This window comes from Diplotaxodon limnothrissa, linkage group LG22, assembly GCF_057381915.1.
Source record: "Diplotaxodon limnothrissa isolate DT_005_m linkage group LG22, D_limnothrissa_male_GT1.1, whole genome shotgun sequence".
Classification (NCBI taxonomy): Eukaryota; Metazoa; Chordata; class Actinopteri; order Cichliformes; family Cichlidae; genus Diplotaxodon; species Diplotaxodon limnothrissa.
Genome location: NC_140616.1, coordinates 13,044,209 through 13,066,205, shown reverse-complemented (window position 1 = coordinate 13,066,205; position 21,997 = coordinate 13,044,209). Strand labels below are relative to the sequence as shown.

The following is a 21,997-nucleotide window of genomic DNA, read 5'->3' as shown; positions in this document are numbered from 1 at the left end:
TTGATGATTTGGGGTTGTTTTGCAGCCACAAGACCTGGGCAACTTGCAGTCATTGGGTTAACCATGAACTCCTCTGTATACCAAAGTATTTAGAGTCAAACGTGAGGCCATGTCGCAGGATCTTAAGACATTAGTATATCAACAAAGGCTTGCAAACTTCAGTGACCTTAAGAAGATTTGTAAAGAAGAGAGGGCCAAAATTCCTCTTCAGCAATATCAGAGACTGATAGGGCCATACAGAAAATACTACTTGAAGAATTGCTGCTCAAGAGGTTCTACAAGCTGCTTCAAAGGACTGCAGAGACTCCTTTGAAATGTATATTAAACGTACATCTCCACAGTCTTTTTTAGCGTGTCTTTGTTGTAATGCACACTAAAGTCCAGCAGGTGGCAGTAATAAGTATAACGTCGAATGTTGACAACCTTCCGAAATCCATCAAAGAAGTATGACAACCAGGTTCAGTCCGTTCAGCCAACTAGACAACATTTTGCTGTCCGGAGGTAAACCAGGTACGTTAACCAGGTACATCATAGCTTAGTTTTACAAGAACACCGTTCTACAACTAGATCATTGTAATTTGGGCGGGTAGTTATCCAAGGCGAGAACTTTTTTAGCTTGACTTGACTGCTGTTAGTAGCAGAGAACCTACTAAAGCTAACGTTAGCTTAGCCATCCATTAATTACCCCTGACAAAATGTAGCGTTAGTTTTCTGTTAGAGCATATCACTTTGTCCTTAGCGCTATTGTTTAGTTCGGGAGCTTGTTACAATGTTGTCGCGAGTGTTGTAGCTGTAATGAAATATATGTGTGGTTCAATGTGTGTCAGGGCGAATACAGGATAAAAACGAATAACTCTTCTTTCTCTGTCGGAAAATATTGAACCGTTTTTTCCCGTGCTGTTATTATTTGCTTCATTTTACTACGTAATATGTCACTATGCCACCTGGGCAACCCTAAACTCATGTTGTCATTTCTGTTTCTTCCAGCTGTGAGATTTTTTCCCCTCGATGGTGCCAGGAACCTATTTGAAAACTAACAGAGCTGGAACAAGGACACACACTTCGTAGTCCAGATCTCCTTTCTCTCTTGTTTTCCACTGAAGACAAATGAGTCATGGATCAAGCTGTTGTGGACAATCCTGTTACCCTTGTGATCAGGGCTCCCAACCAGAAATATGATGACCAGACAATCAACTGCTACCAGAACTGGACTGTGGAGAAACTCAAAGCTCACCTGTCTGATGTGTACCCGAGTAAACCTGTGAGTATCTCACCCTTATTTAATCAAAGCTGTTGATGTAAGAGGTTGACTTGCGTGTTAATTCCCTCTGATCATGGTAACACTTTCCTACTTTGCTTTTGTTATCCAAACCAGCTGATCACTGTTATTGAAGTAGGAGCAGCAGCTGCTGTTGTAATACTACTACTGTATTTGTTTTGATGGCATACAGTAATGCAGTAGTTCTCAAACGTTTTGGTATGCTTCACTTCAGAGGTTAGCAGAATTTTATTTCTGGCTATTTTAATCAAAAATTTACAATTTAAAAAGAACGATTAAAATTGAATTTTAATTAAATGGAAACTATTGCATCAGCAAACTCTTGTTTTTGTTATTCCCTTATAATGATTAAAAAAATTATTACATTCATTCAACTTCACATTTTTCTTCTGGTCGTTCATGCCCCACAGTTTGAGAAACACTGCAGTGTTGGGAGATAGTTATGTGGTTAGAAAGATACTCATAACATGGAACAAGTGTAACAAGTGTTTTCTTGCCTTTTTCAGTTAATAGTAATATGAATGACACACGCAATATGTTGGAGTTACAAAATCAACGAACATAATGGTACATAATGGTGCTGTGACATGTATTCTGCTCCATATGCTGCAGACAGTGACAGTATTGCAAACACTGCAGTGAAAGCCGCTCTGCTGGACAAACTGTGTATTGATATCATTACCAGATTTTTTTCTGCATTATGCTACACATATCAGGCAGGAAATGGCCTGCATACCCCCGTGTGTTACATATGAGCTTCACAGTTACACAGTTTTGAGAATGAATTGCATTTTTTGTTGTTTCTGTTGCCTTTTAACTGTGTTTTGATTTTTAGCTCTCACACAGTCTCAACCTTCATTTTGCTTTGCTTACTTTTGCTTTGTGAGTTCTGCTGAGTTCCCTCATGAGTCATATTATGTCACTCAGTTGAATAATCACTGAGTGACATAGATCATTAACCTTGATGTTTTTTCTGAAGGGAAAGAAATGAGGTTCCTAGAGTCTTTGTAGCTGAATGAGCCTTGGAGGCTGTAGATTTGACGTCACAATGAAGGGAAGGCGTTTATATTCCGGCTTTATTGTGCTGCTAATCTGACTTTGCTCTGCTTCCTCTGTGCTCTTGGCTTGTTTTGATGCAATCAAATTAAATACATGGGAGCAAACTGCATTCTGATAAAGCTGTAGAGTGTTCATCCAAATGCCTTTACATTTTTGTGTACCTCGGGGGAAGTTATTTCTGGAAATCTCAAAAAACAAGAAAATACTTCCACTTCCAGTTGTAAGATGGCCAGGATCTAAAAGAGAAAATGTGTTTTTTAACAACTGTAGAGTGAATGCAAGCTGTAAGAGGATCACACTCTGACCTTGTTGTAGTCAGGAGAGCTAAATCCACTCTTAAGACCCACTTATCCCAATTGAGGTTACTACAAACCAATCCTTATCACTCATTCACAGAAAGTTTCTGCCCTTTAATGCTGTGATCATGTACATTTAACCGTTAACTCTGTTTTCTTTCAGTGTATGATTGTATTTCTGGCATCTTTACCCTTTTAAAAATGTAAAACAAAACTGAGCAACCTAGATTCTTGGTGTTGTTCATTATACATAGGCTTCCTTCTTTGACCCAGTTATCGTTATCCTTTTTTTTTTTATTTTTAGAGCTCCAAAGACCAGAGGCTGGTGTATTCTGGAAAGCTCCTGCTGGATCATTTTACCTTAAAAGATGTGCTCAGAAAGGTAAGTTTGTGTAGTTATAGGCATAGGATTTATTAAAGTCCATGTAGTTTAGTAAGTCTACAGCTCACAAGATTTAAACTGCCTGATTTACAAAAATGTATCAGGCAATTGTTACTTACTGTGTTTAAAATTTCAACAAAAGAGTCTCTCTGCACTCAAAGTAGAATGGAGTATGGTGTGGAAGAACTTATGTAGCCTACACAGAAACACCTTCCCACACATCTGAGATAAACTGGAATTGCACTCAAAGGACACTTTATTAGGTACACCTTGCTAGTACTGGGTTGGACATGCTTTGGCATTCAGAACTTGCATAACTCTTTGCAGCATAGATTCAACAAGGTACTGGAAACATTCCTCAGAGATTTTTTTTGTCCATGTTGACATGATGGCATCAAACGGGTGCTGCAGAATTGTCGGCTTTACATCCATGATGTGAACCTCCCATTCTACCACTACCACCCTCTACTGGACTGAGATCCAATGACTGTGGAGGCCATTTGAGTACAGTGTCACTGTGCTGTCCTGTCTAAGAAACCAATTTAAGATGATTTGGGCTTTGTGACATGGCACATTAATCTTGGTGGGAAAAGCCATTAGAGTATGGGTACACTGTGATTGGATGGATATGATCAGTACTAATACTCAGGTTGGCTGTGGTGTTTAAATGACGCTCAGTTGGTACTAAGGTTCCCAAAGTGTCACCCACACCACTACGCTACCACCAGCATTAGCCGGAACTGCTGATTAAAAAGCGGGGGAAAAACCTTTCTTTCCCATTCTGATGCTCAGTTTGAACTAAAGCCTGATTGCATGCCTAAATACACAGATTTGCTGCCGTGTGATTGGTTGGTCAGATATTTGCATTAACAAAGATCTGTACCTAATAAAGTGTCCAGTGAATGTAGTTTGTCATGCTTATGTAATCTTTATTTATTTCACTGGAACATTCGGTGCTTGTGCAAACAAAGCCACCTTATACACAATTACTGGATGTCAATGAGTCTTCATGTTGATTCCTGCAAAATTAGGCAACTCTTAGGTTGACCCATTTTTCTGCTATCGGCACGAAGTGACTTCACTTTTGTATTTGTTGCTGTGAAGGACTTTTCCTCCTGGTTTTCTTTGTGTAACCTGCAACAATGATTATGTAACCATAGGTGGCACAGCAATGACAAAGTCTTGAGGGGAAAAAAGTTTTAATGTTCATGTTGATCTTTTTTAGGTAAATTCAAGTCTAGTGAATTGATTTTTGAAAACGAAAAACTGGCCGACATATCATCACTAAAAAGAGAGTAGAATGGAGGAGGGGGCAAAGCAAGACAGTGTGTACAGGTATATTGCAGCTCTAATGAGAGTTTGTGTTCCTTCTTTTTATGTTGTTCTCTTTTAATTGATTTTTTAATATGTTTTATTACCTAGTGTTCCACTTTTTTTTCTCTTCTTCATCTCTAGGCCACTATTAAAGTAATGCATTTTATAATGGGCTTTCCTATAATTGCATGCTGTTTTGTAAAGAAACTCAATATGTTCAAATATTATGTAGGTATTATTAATATGTTTGTGTTTGAGCAGGAACATTGCAAATCTTAAATGTCCTGTCTCTTTTGTGAAGTTGTCCTTAGCCAAAATAGGCAGCAGCTCAGTTGGCAATAGTTATGCAGCAGTAAATAAACAGCATACAAAACATGCATACATATAATGTGTACATAAATGGGGAATGGCATACAAAAAAAAACAATCGTGTATTTGTTTCAGTTATCACAGGTTAAGCTGGGATGCTGAGTTACTGCTGATTTGTTTAGAAACAGTCGCTTCCCTCGTGTTAATTTTGTCTTGTTTAAACCTGAAAGCAACATTTTTAAAGTTTTCCAGCACCTGATTAAGGTATATCTAGATAAGTAATTAACAAAGATAGTAACTTGGAAAACTCTTTTGAAGGATTTAGATCTGTAGCCTTGTAGAAAAGCTTAATGTATAGTATTCTTGTCTTTGCATTAATCTAATAAAGCAAATGTCCACAAAATAGATTTAGAAGCGCTTTGAAGTGTTCTTGAGGTTTAAAAATAACAAGTCCAAAGAACATGCTGCACTTAAGCTGTGTTTAATAATGAGCTCTTATTGGCTTCTACAGCAGGACGAGTACCATATGCTCCATCTGGTGTGCGCCTCACGAACCCCTCCCAGCTCCCCAAAGCCCACCCGCAGCTGCAGTAACAAGCCCCAGGAGAGCACAGCCCGTCCCACGGTGGGTCAGCCGTGTGCTTCTTAGACCTTGCATTTCATTTCATCATCGCCATATTTTCTTTCATCAGCTCCCTAACTGCTGTAATCTGCAAATCTCTGGAGATTTAAAAACGTCACTTGCCTTTGTGTTTGGACGAGCAAGAAAATAGAACTTTTTTTTCCCCCTCTCTGGTTACAGGCCCCTCAGAACTCCAATGGAGTTGGTCAGGATAGCCACTCCTCTACGGGAGGGAGCAGTGATGGACTCAGACACCGAGCTGGATCCTTCCCTTACCACCAGATGTATCCACAATTTATGTACAGGTAAGCTACTGAACTGCAGTGCAGGTGTGAAGGGTAGTTCAGGAAACTGTTTCCCTAGACCAACTAATGATGAAAATAGAAAAACAATGCAAATACACCTGCTTATAAACTTCATTATTAAGTAGTTTTAACATGTTACTCAAGACACTTTACATAACAATCTTAATGATTTGGACTTGGCAACTTTATGCACATTGCGTCTTAAATTTTGTCAATCAAATTAGTGCTTGCATCCTAATCCTTTTTATGCTGGCAAAGAGAAACTACCAGCTGTACTCATTTATGACGATTAATCAGACCCCGCCAAAGTAAAAGACACTGTAGAACCTTCAGCACCACTTATAAAAAGGCTTTTTGAGTGTGTGTGTGTATATTTGAGCCTGTATAGATTGGAAAAAATCCCAAATAAATTAAAACTTATGCAGAAATCAGTAAAAACCCAAATTTACTGATATATAATGTTGTCATGTTGAGTGTATAAAAACTTCTCCCAACAATCCTAGTGAGGTTGTTTACACATGGATGAGTTGTTCTGGTTTAGTGAGGGTGTGTTTTCCTGCTATGTCTGGCCATGTGATAAACAAAAGCATTGGTTATATTTGACTGAATAAACAGTATTAACGGTAATAATTTGATTACAGTGCTGATGTTTTTCCTTTGGCTCTGACTAAAACCTCTTCTCCAAAAATGGAGAATGTCACCGTTTTCATATTGCACCCTCTTTTTCCAGCTGGAACCAACACTCTGCTCAGTCGATGCCTCCCGCAAATATGCCCGCTTATTACAACCCCATGACACTCATGTGGTGGCAGCAGCTGTATGCCAGGCAGTACTACATGCATTAGTAAGTCCATTTGTGTTTTAGTCTCTCCATTTAAAAACACAAAGGTTTTTAGGGCTGTGTTCAAACAGTGTTACCACCATCTGTCTCTCGTCCTCTAGTCAGTTACTTGCCGCCTCCTCTCAGCACCTCAGGCCCGACCAGACCTCGACCCAGTCTAACCAGTCCCATCCCCAGAGTCAACGACCCCAAGTGGGTCGCCACGGCAACCCAGAAGTCCAGATGAATGCCCAAGGAGGGGAGATCCTGAACGAGGAAGAGCTCAATCGGGACTGGCTGGATTGGGTGTACACATTTTCACGTGCTGCCATCTTACTCAGTATAGTCTACTTCTACTCGTCCTTCAGCCGCTTTGTCATGGTGATGATGGCCATGCTGGTGCTTTACCTGTGAGTTTACTTTAAACATGTGTTTTAAATGCCCGTCATTACAATACAGTGACCCGAACTACACTAAAACAATCTTCAAACTCTGAAACTGAAATAAAGTGTATTTGCAGCACGCACGGTGACACGCTAGCTTTAACTGGGAGAGTTTCTGGTATTGTTTAATATAACAACAACAACAACAATCTTTATTTATAGAGCACATTTAAAAGCCAGACAGGACAGCACAGTGACACTGTACTCATTATAGTGGCTGACAAATGACTCAAAGGTGCTTTTATCGCTACTTTCTTGTGGTACCAGAATGCTACATCGTTCCAGGCGTAGGGAAAAACAAGAAAATGGATATTTTAAGAAACAGTCACATAAATTATCGAATTTATTTTCTATATACTCTAAGAAATACTCGAAAATCTTGCCTGTCTGTACTTACAGTAGTGTTTGTTCTGTTACTGCATTGTTGGGTCTCATGATTTTGTTAGTGCTTTTTTGGATTTGTACTTTAACAAAAGGCAGTAATTGTGGGTGATACTCGGTCTCATCTCACATCGAAATTCACAACAATAGATAAATGCTTTTCTCCGGAAAGCATTTATCTTTAAAAAATGGTTGCCTTTACAATTTAGTATTTAGTATTTATTTATTTATTGTCATTGTCAAGAACAATGAAATTGTGTTTGGGGCTTCCATACAACCCCAAAAAAAGAAGAAAATAATAAATACCCCTTAAAACCCAAGTGTACATATTTAACCCAGTGTGACTCCAATGCAATAAGACAATCCTTAGCAATAATGTTCGTAGAAATTCAGACAAAGACCTGAGAAACATGACAAAATACAACAATGCAACCCATTCAATATTATTGTACTGTGAGATATGATATCAGATATGATAGTTATCTATTTAAGAAAGAGGGGGGGGGCAGGAGGGGGAAGAGAATAAAGATATGATGCACCAATGCAGACCAGTTCATTGCTATTAAGAAGTTGGATATGGTTATTGTCCGTGAGAGGGGGGCAGAGAGTTCAGGAGCCTCACAGCCTGTGGATACAGGCTGTTGGCCAGTCTGGATGTTCTGGCCTGTATAGACCTGTACCTTCTCCCTGAGGGCAGCAGATGGAAAAGGTGGCGCGCAGGGTGATGTTGGTCCCGCAGGATACTGTGCACCCTCCTCAGACAGCGAGTGGGGAAGATATTACTGATCTCTGGCAGACTTGTTCCAATAATTCTGCCAGCTTCTTTCACCACCCGCTGGAGTGCTTGCTGATCGGCCTTGGTGCAGCTGGGGAACCACACTAGAAATCCATACGTCAGAACGCTGCTGATGGCACAGTTGTAGAAGTTCAACATCAGAGATCTGGGAATGTGTGCGCTCCGCAGTCTCCTCAGGTAGTAGAGGCGCTGTTGGGCCTTCCGTACAACTGAGGTGATATGGTTGCCCCAGGACAGGTCCTCGGTCACAGTTACCCCCAAGAATTTAAAACTGCTCACCCTCTCCACCGCCTCACTGCCAATGAAGAGAGGCAGATGGTTGTTATGGCCCCTCTTCCGGAAATCTACAATGATCTCCTTGGTCTTTTTGGTGTTTAAGACCAAGTTATGAAGGCCACAATGGTTGAATGCTCTCTGATTAGAGCGATTTCCTGTGTCTTCATGCGGCGCTGCATTGAAGATTCCCTGTTGTGTTTCCCCTAATATAACTGGAAAGAAGTACCTGAATTTTAAAGTTATGAAGACTCAACAGAAGTTTCGATTTTTACAATGCATTACTTTTATATATTTTGCCTTTATCTTAACATTAAAGGCTCTTAGAATTTTTATAAAACATATTTTGTAGACACGACAGGGATTTGTTATTTTCATACCACATTATAAGTACCTCAAAGATTACTCAAGAGTATAATGAATAATAAGTTGATATGACCAACACTGTGAAACATTTGTAATTTCTTTTCTCGTTGTTTCTGCCTGCAGGCATCAGGCCGGCTGGTTTCCGTTTAACCTGGAGAACGAACTTCAGCTTCCCGGAGACGGAGCCAATCAGGATGATGCCGAGGGAGAGCCACAAAACCAAGACTTACAAGAAATGGTAACTGTCTCTCTCATCCACTGGTGCTTTACTCAGAACTGATTGGATTCTTATCGGTATCATTTATTTTTTATCTGCAGTATAAGCTGTGAAATGAAGTACCAGTTTCCAGATAGCTGAAGGATATAGTACACCACTCTTCTTTAATAACTCATAACAGTGGTATTGTATTGTAGATTGCTCAATTTAAGAAAACAACAAAGATCATGAAAATGAGGTCAATTGGGGTCAATCACAGTTTTTTGACATTTACTTGATTTCAGATGGTCTGTTATTTATGTTGTTGTTCTAATTAGGTTAGAAAAAATTTAATTTGCCGGTCTAGTGGAAGGGAAAGATGAGCTAAAAACACTAAAATGGCATTTTGACTTCATAGGGGAATGAAGAAATGTTTTTTAAGTATGTAGATAAAGTGTGGGGCGTTATGCCTGAAGCTAATTTAGTGGATATCTCATTTCACAGTTAAATATGACTCATATATTCTTGCCTAATCTTGTGCACTGAGCGTCAGGGAGATATAATCTCACTTGATTCTTGTAATTTGACTTCCCTCGTATAGGAAGGAGTGTTGGATGACGGTTCTGATGATGAGGATGGGGAAAGCGGAGAGGAAGGAGCGGAAGATCCTAACAGCGCCCCCCACACAGGCTTCTTGTCCTCCACATGGTCATTCATCATAACCTTTTTCATGTCACTCATCCCAGAGGGGCCACCAAATGGCGCTAACTGAACCACAAGCACTATGTGCTGCCACAGTTCCCCACCGAAGCATTTTCTTTAAGAGGAGGGTGAATATCTCTCCAGGTTAGGGAAACTCTTTCTTTTACAATGCAGTGTTACAGTTTCCCAATAGTCTACGTGAAACTTTGAGCAGAACCACAGCAGGCCGATTTAAAAAAAGGAAAAAACGGCAATTTTACGTCAAGTTGTTTTGTTTGTCTGCACAAAGACAAATATTTTAAACTAACCAACGAGAAGTTTGTTCACGGTGTATGAATTGATTGCTATCGACGGCATGTAAACATAGGGACGACAATTAACTGCTGCGTTTTTGGCACCTAAATCTTTATTTTTTCTTTGTAAGAAGCCATTGTTGAAATAGTTGTTTTGCTCGAATTGTAATGAATTATTTGTAATTGTCGTTATATTACAATAAGACATTTTAAAAGAGCCACGTTAGTGTAAAAGCTGAATTTCAGTGATTAATAGTGAATCATGTAGCGCCTGTAATACATGAGTTATTTTGGCCCAAGACTTTATGAAACACATTTGTACTGTGTTTAAGTGAAACCCAGTGATGCTGGCTGGTAATGTGTGATTTTCTTGTTTGTTTGTTTTTTAAGGAGAAACGATGCTTTCAGACAGTCTCAGATTACTGAATGACAGAAGAAATTATTATTTTGACTGAAGTTCTGGCTGTTGAGAAGACAATAAAAAAAATCTCACTGTTTTTTGATTGCTGTGCGTCTCTGGATTTTCTGAAAATGACTAATTCTAACGTTTATTAAAATCCTTTTTATTGTAATTTAATCACGTGGTTATTCGTTTCTACCAGGTCAACACAGGAACACAAATAATGACTGAATTGTTCGCGCTGAGCAGGATTTCTGCTCTTATGAGAAGCATATCCTGAATTTATTTTTCACTGGGCTACAAATTGCAATACATTTTGTAGCCGGAAGATCCTTTTTTTTTTTAATAAAGAGAAAACTTGAAGTGAATACTTACTGGAATGATTTATTGTAGCGTCTGCTGTGCAAGCTCTGGTCCGGATGCATGGGCCTGAAACAGTGCTGGGCACATGCTGCTCAAATATAATGCTCAATCAGTAGAATTAAAATTACTGTAACCATTCATTTAATAACCCGAATAAACTGCTGAGACTGATTTCATTTCTGGCAGTACTTCAAAGTGAAGTATCTGAAATCTTTTCCATGACATGGTTTCTTGCGTAAGACATTAAAGCTGATGTACACTCATGAAAAAACATGATTAAAAATAAAGTCCTGAACTAATAATACACATTTGCCCTTCCCTTGTCAAACATATTGTCAAACTGTCCTTTGCTCAGTTCTTGTGCTGTTCAAGGACACATCTTCAAGAGGTTTAACCTCTTTCCTCCGTGTCTCTTTTCTTTCTTTGTAACATTAAAAACAGGCTTATTGCGCGTCCTCCTTCATTCAGCGGGCACAGATGCATATAGAGTGTATTCATGTTGACTTGTACTTTACCATGAAGGAGAACATGCACAGCTGAAATGTCACATAAGGCCAAGTTTTAGTCAAACCAAATTATTAGACCATAATAAATATGCATATCCACATATCTCCACCTATTCCGGATTGCACCTCTCTTTATGCTGACCTTGCACATGAATTTATAGTTTGCAAGAAAACAAAAATGCATTTTATTTGTATTTTAACGGGCTCCTAGAAACTAAGTGGAGAAAAAGGAGCTTATTAGTCCCCAGAAGAGGTTTAATTGACCAATTAAGTGGTGAACCCACTGCTGTGTGAACTATAAAACTGAAAAAGTGCCTGCTGTATTTGTCTGCAGTGGTTTATAACAGATCTCTGCTGCCACCTTTTGTCTTCAGAATGAAAAACATCCGGTTGTCTTCAAAAACTAAAAAAAAAAAGACTTGTGTTGATGCTCGAGAAAGCAGTTTGAGCTCGTTTGAGCACTGTGACGCCTTTTCCTGCTGGATGGAGGACAATTTGGTGAGCCTGTGTGAAATGTTGTCTCAGTTTACTGTTTTCAGCTGACAGGAGTGACACTCATCGTGGACCCTCATCTACTATGGCCTCTGTTTCAAGGTTTACCTGCTGTTCATTCAAAGATTCTGTATACCCCGGCTGTAACGAGGAGTTGCTTTTTGCCTTCTTGTCACCTTGAAGCAGTCTGCCTCCTCTGACCTCTGGTATCAACTGAACATTTTCACTCAAACAATATTTTCTCTTTTTCAGATTATTCTCTGTAAACCTCAGAGATGGTTGTGCAGAAAAGTCACAGTTTTTCCTTCATTTAAAACTTGTCCTAACTATGGTTTAAATGAGAAATAAGTGACTGCTAACAGATGTACCTAATATAGCTCCTAGTGAGTGCACTTCAGAGTTCTGGGTTTTAAATCATGTTGACTGAAAGTTATTTATCAATACAACATAAGGTAAAATGCGACCCGTAAATCCTAAACTAATGAAAAAATCTGTATTTTTTTTTTTTTAAATGAAGACAGAAGAAAAATCACTTTGTATTCCTTTTTATTGCTTTTCAACAATCAGTCATGACAGAAGAGTCATCGTTCAAGTTAACAACTGGACGCTGTGTGCTTCACTGATGTCTGTACAAAACAAATGCATTTTCTACTCTGTGTTGTTGGTGTGACAATAGAGGCCAGAAACTCCTTCACATTATTGATCGTTTATCCAGATTCATGCATCTTAAATCGAACCTCATAATGTGGAAAAACAAGATAAACAACAGGAATCGTAAATTCTTAGCTGGTTGGTGGACGTTAACTGTCTCTGATGATACTAATGACAACATTTTACATTTCATTTTAACGTCCACATATGTAGTGAAATAACCACACATGAATCATTTTTCCCACTAATCAAATATATAAATTAACATAGATGTCACTTCTTTCTGGATGTTGACGGCACAACACTTTGACACACACTAATCACTTAGAAAAGAAACAGTACCTCAAAATTGATTACAGAGCTTTTATGTTGTGAGCAAACACTAGCTGTGATAGTAGAACACACAAACACACTGACAAACAGTATTTAGTTACATTTTTAAATGGAAGAATAAATTGAACTACACTGTTTTGAGTCAATGGCTCAGGCTACAACCTTCACACAGACATGGCATTACACTACGACAGGGAGAGCAGTGTCCTCGTTCACTCTACGATCCGTCTTTGGGTGCCACCGCGTATGCCCGTACCTTTCTTCTGAACACTTAAACTATCAGTACTAGACTTGTACACAAAGAGCTTCAACAAGGCACATAAGCTATTGTCCGTATAGTCACTGTAGCTACACACAGACAGAGCAGATTAAACATACACAGAAGTCGTTTGATGAATAATTCCTTGCCTGAATATTAGCCAAGTTCAGGAGTCCGTCCATTGCACAGTATGGAACACTTATTGCTAAAACAGGACTGCTGTCAGCAAAATAAGAATTCCTAGAATATAATATATTCTTTTACATATACAGTAGAAATATTTTGCATAAAATGATTTATGATTTGCAACGCTAAACAAATTATCTTTATACCACACGCTCGCTCGTACTCACACACCCACGCATACAGTAATAATAATAATACAATAATATAGACAGTATAAAAACAGGTGCTGCTATCTGGGGGTCACAAATATTCTCTCATTTCTTCGCACTTTTGTATATGTCGTGATTTACAGCATTAGGTAAAATAGTTGTGATGACAGCCATGAGAGAAACACAGTGGCCAGAGGGTTAAAATATCAAATGACAACAGTCAGAAATCACTCAAGATTCCTGAGTTGTATAATTAAAATTTGAATGACTGATGTATAAATACAGAGGGAGGAGGAGTAACCTTTTTATTAACACACCATAATTCATCTTAGGTAAGAAACTATACTGGCAAAGTGCTTACGATACAGTACAGACTTCGTATGGCCTCTGAAGTAGATTTCTACAATATTACAAACGAAAAGAACACAGTACACATACGCGTGATATTTCAGTAAGATCACATACACTATCAACAGTGAGACTTTACAGTAAAAACTAATTTTGAGCAGCAGTATAAATACTGAGTGTTCCCCTAGAGACAGGAGAGATTATTCATGAGCAAATCTGACAAAGATGTACGCAGTAATATTAGTGTGGTGCAGTAGTAGTATCTGAATGTACCTCTGTCTGTTTTGGTTTGTGTCATTTATTGTGCCAGACTAAATATAAAATAGAATTATCTGGTGCTGACAGTACCTGAATGGCTTTAATCAAAAAGGTTTCAAAGCTGGTGTACTTTAGTGAAAGGTCTCAGTTCCACCTTAAATATATAGAAACTGAGAATGCTAACAAGAAAGAAAAAGTAGAGTAAAATGAACAGCTAAAATAACAAAAGTAAAATATAAATACAAATAAAAGTTTTGATGGTTTAAAAGTAAAATTCACACAGTTGAACACCCCCACCAGTGAGGCCCCTTCCTTTGGTGTCTGTGCTTCAAATGAGTAATAAATGGCTGCTAGACAGAGAGAATTTCTGAACAGTGAACATCGGTGGGCAGTTACAGCAGAATTCCTTTGTTTCTTGGAGTTTTATCCTTTATAGTACATCTTGGCAACCATTCGTACACATTCTGTACATGAAGGACTTCAAGACGTGTGTTGAAGAAAGACTCGCATCCTTAAGGGAGCTCATCTGCTGCCCTGAAGGAGCTCTGCAGAGAGGTTGTGCTGCTCCAGTTCAGTGTGTCCCCTTTCCTTCTAAGATTGCGTCCATCGGTGTGGTAAAAGTGTTGTGAAGGAGAAGGTATTGAGGACAAAAGGAGTTCTGCACAATTTATTACAGGAACGTCTCGGTAGTGGAGTCTCTTCCAGGTGTGTCTGGGCTGACGTCGACTCTAACGCAGGCCACCTTTTCTTGGCTGTTCAGGGATTAACAAATAGAGAGAAAATGAGTGTGTAGGCAGATTCATGGAGGTGTTAAGGGTTGTGAGCAACTACAAATGTGTGATTTCTATCAGGTAGAGGAGTGATAGGTCTTAATTACAAACACTTACAAGACTTTACCAGCTTTAGTACAACTTGGTAAGAATGGGACTTAATGAGAGAACTGTGGCAAAAGATTTGTCAACACAAAGCACTGTGCAAAGGTTTTAGAGACCGAACTTCAAGTTAGGATCTGTTTTTAAAAATCAAAACTAAACAACACAAAAAAACAAGGAAGTGGCCCACAGGGTAAGGACTTCTATTCAAGGCAAGAAGACAGTGGATAAATCTTGGGAGGCTACCTGTCTTTATTCTGTGTCTGATTGTCTTTGTCCCTAGATGTTTGAAACTTAGATTTGTGCCCAAATCTAAAGACATCTATGGATGGATGGATAAATCTAGTGAAATTAATATACACGTAACTCAAAAAAGCTGTTTACAGTGCAATGCAAAAGTCTTCAACCACCACATATTTTTGCATATTTTGGTAGTAAGATGGGAAATAGATGTAGAAAAGCATTTGGAAACCAACCAACAAATGTCAAACTGTGATAATCTTTGGGTTCTTTTTCAAAATGAACTAAATAAATGAATGAAAGCAAATTATGTGTTTATGTAATAGGTTCTTTGTCACCGGCAGTCTAACTATAAAGCTCAAAATTGATTCACATCAACACAACACTGGTTCATCCCTTCAATTAGGTACCTTTTTTATGCTTTGGTGATTCATAGATCAGTGATAAATGGATTTAAAAAAAACAAACAAACAACAAAACAAACATTCTTATGAAGAGAATGCAGATACGAGGACTGGACTGAAAGCAGCAAAAAATACAAACATTGAAATTCCTTTGGAAAGTCTGCAAAACTATTGTTCAATTCCACTTCAAAAATAACAAGGAAGTCTGTCTCCTTGAAATAAGGAAATAAGGGTAGCACAAGACCTTTGCACAGTACTGTGTTTTTCCTCTTTGCATCAACACACCTACTCAGTTTTTCAAGATACCTAAAACAAATTGTAAAAATCTTTGTGACTTTAGGAGATACACATCATGACAGCAAGTATGTTTAGGATAAATGAAACAGGGTGCAGTCTGAATGTGGGACCAATCAGAATCCAGTCCGATGGAACCAGGTGATAAATAGTAATTATTTCTAAGTGTTTCCTACCCTTTGCCTTTCCAAGGAAACCGAATCAGAGTTTGACATGCATTACTGTGCAAACTATGTCAAACTGTTATTGAGGAATGCCATTTTGCTGCAAATATATTCCTGTCAACTCAAGTCAGGTTAACAGCTATGGGATCTAAAAGGAACAGGAACTATTATCTTTGCTTTTACAGGATTAAACTGATTCCCGACACTCAAAACTGCAATCGCTGTGGACTTCCAGGCAGTAACTAGCTTCAGTTTCTGACTACAGCGTACGTTAAGATAGCACTACCAAGCAGTCCCTCTTGTTTTTAGCGAGCATATCATATTGAAGTAACAGAGTTGGGTGCAGGGGCTCTGGAAAACTCCAGGAGATGGCATAGCTACCTTCCGCTAAGCTTCACAGGTTGGACACAAGACTCTGCACTCGAGTTCACTGCTTTCCACACTGCGGTTTTGGCCATCTCATCAGAGATATTTACAACCAAGGGGTCAGTGTCAGAACTACATGCCAAAATGAAAACACACACACACACACACACAAACAGAAACAAAAAGAGAAGACAGGCATGTAGACATCAAGACAGCAGGACAGGATCAGTGCAGGAGAGGCAGACGCAAACATGCATATATTAGAGATTAAACCAAGTTAACAACACAGTATGGCTGACCAGACAGACCACAAACAAACTTCTGTGTTAACATGTATTAAGAGCTGTTTGCGTTTTAGGCAAAGGGGTATCCTGAGAGTTGACTGTATGCATATTATTAGATAAGGCAATCATTCTATCATAGACCTTTTTACCTTAAAACAAATAATAATAATAAAAACAAAAAGACAGGAATACACAAAGCAGTGTGTTTAAAGCCATCTGTTTTGAAAATCTGTTTTTTATGGTCTGAAAATTTCACCCATGCACAAACTATCAGCAGGGTTAATCGTGGGTGATCGTGGCTCAAAGAGTTGGCAGTTCGTCTTGTAACTGGAAGGTTGCCGCTTCGAGCCCTGGCTCGGACAGTCTCGGTCGTTGTCCTTGGGCAAGACACTTCACCTACTGCCTACTGGTGATGGCCAGAGGGGCCGATGGCGCGATATGGCAGCCTCGCTTCTGTCAGTCTGCTCCAGGGCAGCTGTGGCTACAACTGTAGCTTGCCTCCACCAGTGTGTGAATGTGAGAGTGAATGAATAGTGGAATTGTAAAGCGCTTTGAGGGCCCCGAAAAGCGCTATATAAATGCAATCCATTATTATTATTATCATTATTAATATGCAGCAATGTGAGTCAGAGATTATTATTATTATTATTATTATCATCATCGTCATTGTACACACAGCCATGCTACCTCTTCTTACAATGGGACGCTGTGGGTCACTACTTCTATTCTGTAGGATCTGTTAAGATGGACATAACCACACAGCTGATGACCAGTCTTTAAATTGTCATTTCAAGCTGTAGATAAAAACATATTTTTTAAGTTTAGACACAGCAGAAGTCAAGACATACGAAATTAGTGAAATCTTTATTTATCTGGATCAAAATTTTTTAAATATATTTAGCCATGAGGCCATAAGATAAAAATATTATAGTAGTATGTGAGATTTACGGTCACTAACATGAATACACTTCACTCCCAAGTGAAAATTTACAGAAGATTCAGCTCTCCATCCCACAATCTGACATTTAAAGGATGCTTTATGGAGTGCATTACTCACCTCCCTGAGAGTTCCTTCACTGGGATCTTGAGCCGGTTCGAGTCTTCATAAGTGTCCTTAATCCCCATCTCTTCTTCTTCCTCCAGTCCGGACTCTTCATCCTAGATTCAAATGCATCTATAGTTTAAAAACCAGTTATTACTGCAGTGAGGTTCATCCTCCAACAATTGAGTCTCACATTTTTATTCATATTTACCGTAATTGTCGGGCTATAAGCCGCTACTTTTTGCACAAGCTTTGAACCCTGCGGCTTTTAGTCAGGTGCGGCTTTTCTATGGATTGTCCATGATTTTTGTCATATCGTAAGACGATTTGTTTTGTGTGTTCCGCTGTTGTACGGCACTACGTTGCCTGGCGGAAGGATCGGGGTTCAAGAGTGGTATGTTAGTCACATGTCCGTCCGCCAGGCAACGTAGTGCCGTACGAAGTAGCGCGAAAAACAAACTTCAAAGTAGCGGTACGCGTTCAGCGGGAGGCGTGGATGACGAGCGGCGATAAACTTGCGAAAAGCAAGTTATGCTCAACTCCACCGGTGGATTCTGACAGCGTGGAAAAGTGTGAAAACATCCACGATCACCAACGGATTTTGAAGGGCTGGACTGCTGCATGATGGAGAGGAGGACACCGCCACGGCCCTTCAGAGGGTGTTCGACTCTGACACTGACAATGAGGATTTCTTTGGTTTTGAAAGTGACAACGAAGGAGAGAAGCGGAGAGTGGATGACGAAGCCATCCTGAGCCTGTTTGTATCCGACACTGGAGGAGAGGACTTTGGTGGTTTTAGTGCGCAGGAAGAAGAGAAAGATGGTGGTGAATGACTGACTTTTCTTCTTGTTAAAGCCGTGTCACTGCACCTGAGCCTAAAAGGTAGTCCGAATCTATTTTTCTGGTGTGCTGTAGGTTATTGTTATGTACTACATGTGCAAATATGTACCCATAACTTGTTTTTCAAAATATTAATAAAAGTGATGTCTCCAAACAGCCATCTCTTTCCTGACAATTCCCTTTGTGCATATTCTCTTACATATGATAAGTCAACATTGAAACACCTGCGGCTTTTAGTCAGGTGCGGCTAATGTATGTACAAAACAGGATTTTCCCCTGATTTTAGCTTGTGCGGCTAATATTCAGGTGCGCTTTGTAGTCCGGGAAATACGGTAAATCAGCTTTAACATCTGGCTTATTGGCCCGGGCTTATATTATATTGGGTTTTGGTCTCCCGTGGCTGTGTAGCACTGAAAGTACTTGATTCAAAACTCTCTTCTTCCATAACAGCCATGCTTGCAAGACCAATATACCCATTTGATCTTGCCTAGTTGCCACAATTATATAGCAATTTAATTAGCAATTTGATTCGATCCACTGTTAAGGCACCCACTCGAATTGTAGTATAATTAAACTGTCTTCCAATCTGAGCTTCAGAAGGATTTACACGATCTGGAAAGCTGTTGTTTACAACAAAGACAGATGGAGCATTTGGAGAGATTTTGCAGTATTACTGTTTAAATGCAAATTAGGAAGAAAAACAAAGGATAACTACATTTTTGTCATTTCAGTGCATGTCTTGAAGTACAGTAGAAAGGAAACAAAATCTCATTTAGTAAATTTTTGTAACTGAGGAGCAGTTTTAATTTTGTATCATTTGGAAGCAGAAGTAGTTGTGACCTTCAAGTAGATATTGAAAATAGTCAGCTGTTACCCTCCAGCTCTTTCCTCTTACTTTTAAGTTCTTTCCACAGAAGGAGCACAGGCATGAGCTCTTCACAGATGCTCTGAACTCCACTCTCAGGGTCAAGGCTGTCTGCTTAATCCTTAATCCTATAAAACCTTGAAACCTTGAGTATACAGAACTAATATTTTTATTCATTAGTTCTGTATACTAGTTACTATCATTGGAAAAGGCTTGTGATTGGATACATTTCCTGTCATGGTTTAGATCTTGCTTCCTATCATTAACATCATGCTCAAAAGTTAATATGATTTTTTTTTTCTGTCCAGTGATCCCAGTAAAATACCGCCTTCCCCATTTTTGACACAAAATCTGCTACAGCCAACTTTCTGTTAATGCAAAGAAAAGCAAAAACTTCTTTCAAATTCAAATTACAAATAAACTTGTGATGTTCACTTATGGAAAACAGATGAGTTTTACCAGCTTTTCACGCGCTTTCTTTTTCTTATCATCCTCAGTCTTCTTTTTGCTTTCTGGCATCAAGTCATCGAGCCAGCTCAGCTCTCTCTTGGTAAAGAAAAAGTCTAGAAGCTTTCGGATAAAGACCAGCGCCAGAACCTAGAATTACAGATGAAACCAAACATAAAGTAAAGGAATGACACAATAAAAATCATATCTACTAATAAAAGAAACCCTCTGCTATACTGTTATTTGGCACAACATACAGATGAATGATCAATAACTGTGACATTAAAAACATTTCTATAACTCTTCTCCAGTAAAAATGAAGTGATAAAATAAGTAAGGCTGAGTCATTACCATCATGGGGAATACAACAGCTGCTGCAGACACCTTGATTACCCAGAGCAGCACCAAACAGCTGAGCTGTATCAGGGTGAAGATATGGACCTTCCACAGTGGCACATAGCGCAGGTAGATCAGGTCAGGCTGGTGCTTTGCAGGCATGCCAAACAGTTTGATTCTGTCAAAGAACTAGAGTAAAGAGAGTCAGTGAAACAGTTAAGAAATACAAATGCATGAAAGTACCACTTAATAGATTATTCAGAGGAGGAAACACATTTAAGAGAAGCTCCCAGGGACTCTGAATTACCATTAAAGGTTTGCAACAGCAGGGGGCAAACTTATCTTTATTAACAGCTCCAGACTCCTGCTCTGTTCTGAATAGAAGGGCAGCACTATCTTCAAAGACAGCAGGGGAGAGACTTACTTGAATGCCTTTGAGGGAAGAGACACCCATGTAGAGAAAGACTCCGTACAGAACCGGCATTGGAATAAACTGCCGAAAGCACAAATCAAACAACATATTAGAAAATATTTAACTTACGGTACATGAAGCAAAAAGCTGAAAACATCTATGACACACTTGTGCCAGGTGACAACACATTAGTTAGTTTACACGGAATTAACGCAACATTTGTCAAATAATCAAAAGACATTATTATATACAGTGATTTACAGGGGGAAGCAAATCCTCATGAAGAAGCAAATATTATTTCACTGACAACCCCATCGCACCTTGAGCACTGATGTCATGAAGACAGAACAACCCATCAGGACAAAGATCATAAATCCCGTGACTCGCTGTTCCCGGATTCCCAAAAACTTGGGCTGTTCTCCCGGTGCGGAGCAGCCAGACTCCACCTTCAGGCTGTTAACGTGGGAAATGGAGAGGACGGTTGCAGCCACAAACCACGGCAAGCCCATAATGGAGCACACGCCCAGCATTATTGCCACAAGGAGCAAGTCCAGGTGATAGCCACATCCTTTCTGTAAGATACGAGAAGTAGAGGCATGGACATACACAAACTTTCAAGACTGAAGAGAAAAATCTTTGTGACAGATTCATTCACTGTGATCAATCAGCTATTTGCCTTTTTCTGTAAAAAAAAAAAATTAAAATAAATTTTGTGAAACTTTTTATACTTCCTCCAGCTTCTCCCTTTAGAAGTGACCACACTGAATCATCTGTCTCACCCTTTCTCTACCGTCCCTCTGCATGTCCTCCTTCTCTACATCCATAAACCCTCTCACTGCTCTTCCTCTATCTTGTAAACCCTCCATTTCACTCTTGCTGCTGTCCTTCTGTCACAAATCACCCTTGACACTTGTGTTCACGCTCTTCTTCACCTCTTTTTTGCACTGTCCATTCCTTTGGATGCTGACCCCAAGTATTTAAACTCATCCACTTTCACTAACTCTACTCCTTACATCTTTACCTTTCCACCTGCCTGACTTCATCAGTCAAACCTGTCCATCACCACTGCAAACAAGAAGGGGTTCAGAGCCAATCTCTGATGTAATCCCACCCCCACCTTGAACCAATCTGTCACTTCTACAGCAAAACCTCATCACTGTCTCGCTGTACTCATACATATGCTGCAGTACCCTAGCATACTTCTCTCACTCCGGACGTCTTCATACAGTACCGCAGTTCCTCCCTTGGCACCCTATCACAAGCTTTCTCAAAATACTTTCAGATAAAAGTCAGACCTTCAGCTTGTGCTCTTTGCGGTTGATGATGACTGCTGTGATCTGCTGATCCATAAAAATGAGGATGGTGCAGAGCATGGCAGGAAGTACTGCCACCAGCAGTGTCCACCAAGGGTTTTCTCCTAACGGATCCATTAGCCAGCCTCTGTTCTTTGAAGTTGGCTGAGGGGAAAAGTGCAAGCCACATTAAGTATATATAAGGTATGAACTAACTGAGAATATTTATCTTACACATTACTTTTTATTTGTTCTTGTTTCTAATGTCTCTGTAAAGCACTTTGAATCACCTTGTTGTTGAATTGTGCTATACAAATAAACTTGCCTTGCCTTGCCTTGCCTTGTAATGTGTTGGTCA

General features: G+C 39.4%; 2 protein-coding genes across 2 annotated transcripts in view; one reads left to right on the top strand and one right to left on the bottom strand.

Moving 5' to 3' along the window:
* The first annotated feature begins 446 nt into the window (after positions 1-446).
* Positions 447-10,306, top strand: LOC146609539 (homocysteine-responsive endoplasmic reticulum-resident ubiquitin-like domain member 2 protein). Its single transcript, XM_085346197.1, has 9 exons — positions 447-510; positions 988-1,261; positions 2,939-3,016; positions 5,151-5,264; positions 5,442-5,566; positions 6,297-6,410; positions 6,509-6,796; positions 8,769-8,883; positions 9,443-10,306. Exons 2-9 carry the CDS (start codon positions 1,115-1,117, stop codon positions 9,611-9,613), a joined length of 1,152 nt encoding a protein of 383 aa, XP_085202323.1. The 5' UTR covers positions 447-510; positions 988-1,114; the 3' UTR covers positions 9,614-10,306.
* Positions 10,307-13,942: 3,636 nt separating this feature from the next.
* Positions 13,943-21,997, bottom strand: part of LOC146609538 (sodium bicarbonate cotransporter 3-like) — a 33,398-nt gene continuing 25,343 nt past the window's right edge. Inside the window, exons 20-27 of the mRNA XM_085346051.1 lie at positions 21,643-21,804; positions 20,668-20,919; positions 20,360-20,428; positions 19,951-20,124; positions 19,612-19,749; positions 17,463-17,563; positions 16,137-16,253; positions 13,943-14,533 (exon numbers count right to left, since the gene is read on the bottom strand). Of these exons, the coding sequence (XP_085202177.1) occupies positions 14,452-14,533; positions 16,137-16,253; positions 17,463-17,563; positions 19,612-19,749; positions 19,951-20,124; positions 20,360-20,428; positions 20,668-20,919; positions 21,643-21,804 (1,095 nt within the window). The 3' untranslated portion in view covers positions 13,943-14,451. The remainder of the gene's footprint in view (positions 14,534-16,136; positions 16,254-17,462; positions 17,564-19,611; positions 19,750-19,950; positions 20,125-20,359; positions 20,429-20,667; positions 20,920-21,642; positions 21,805-21,997) is intronic.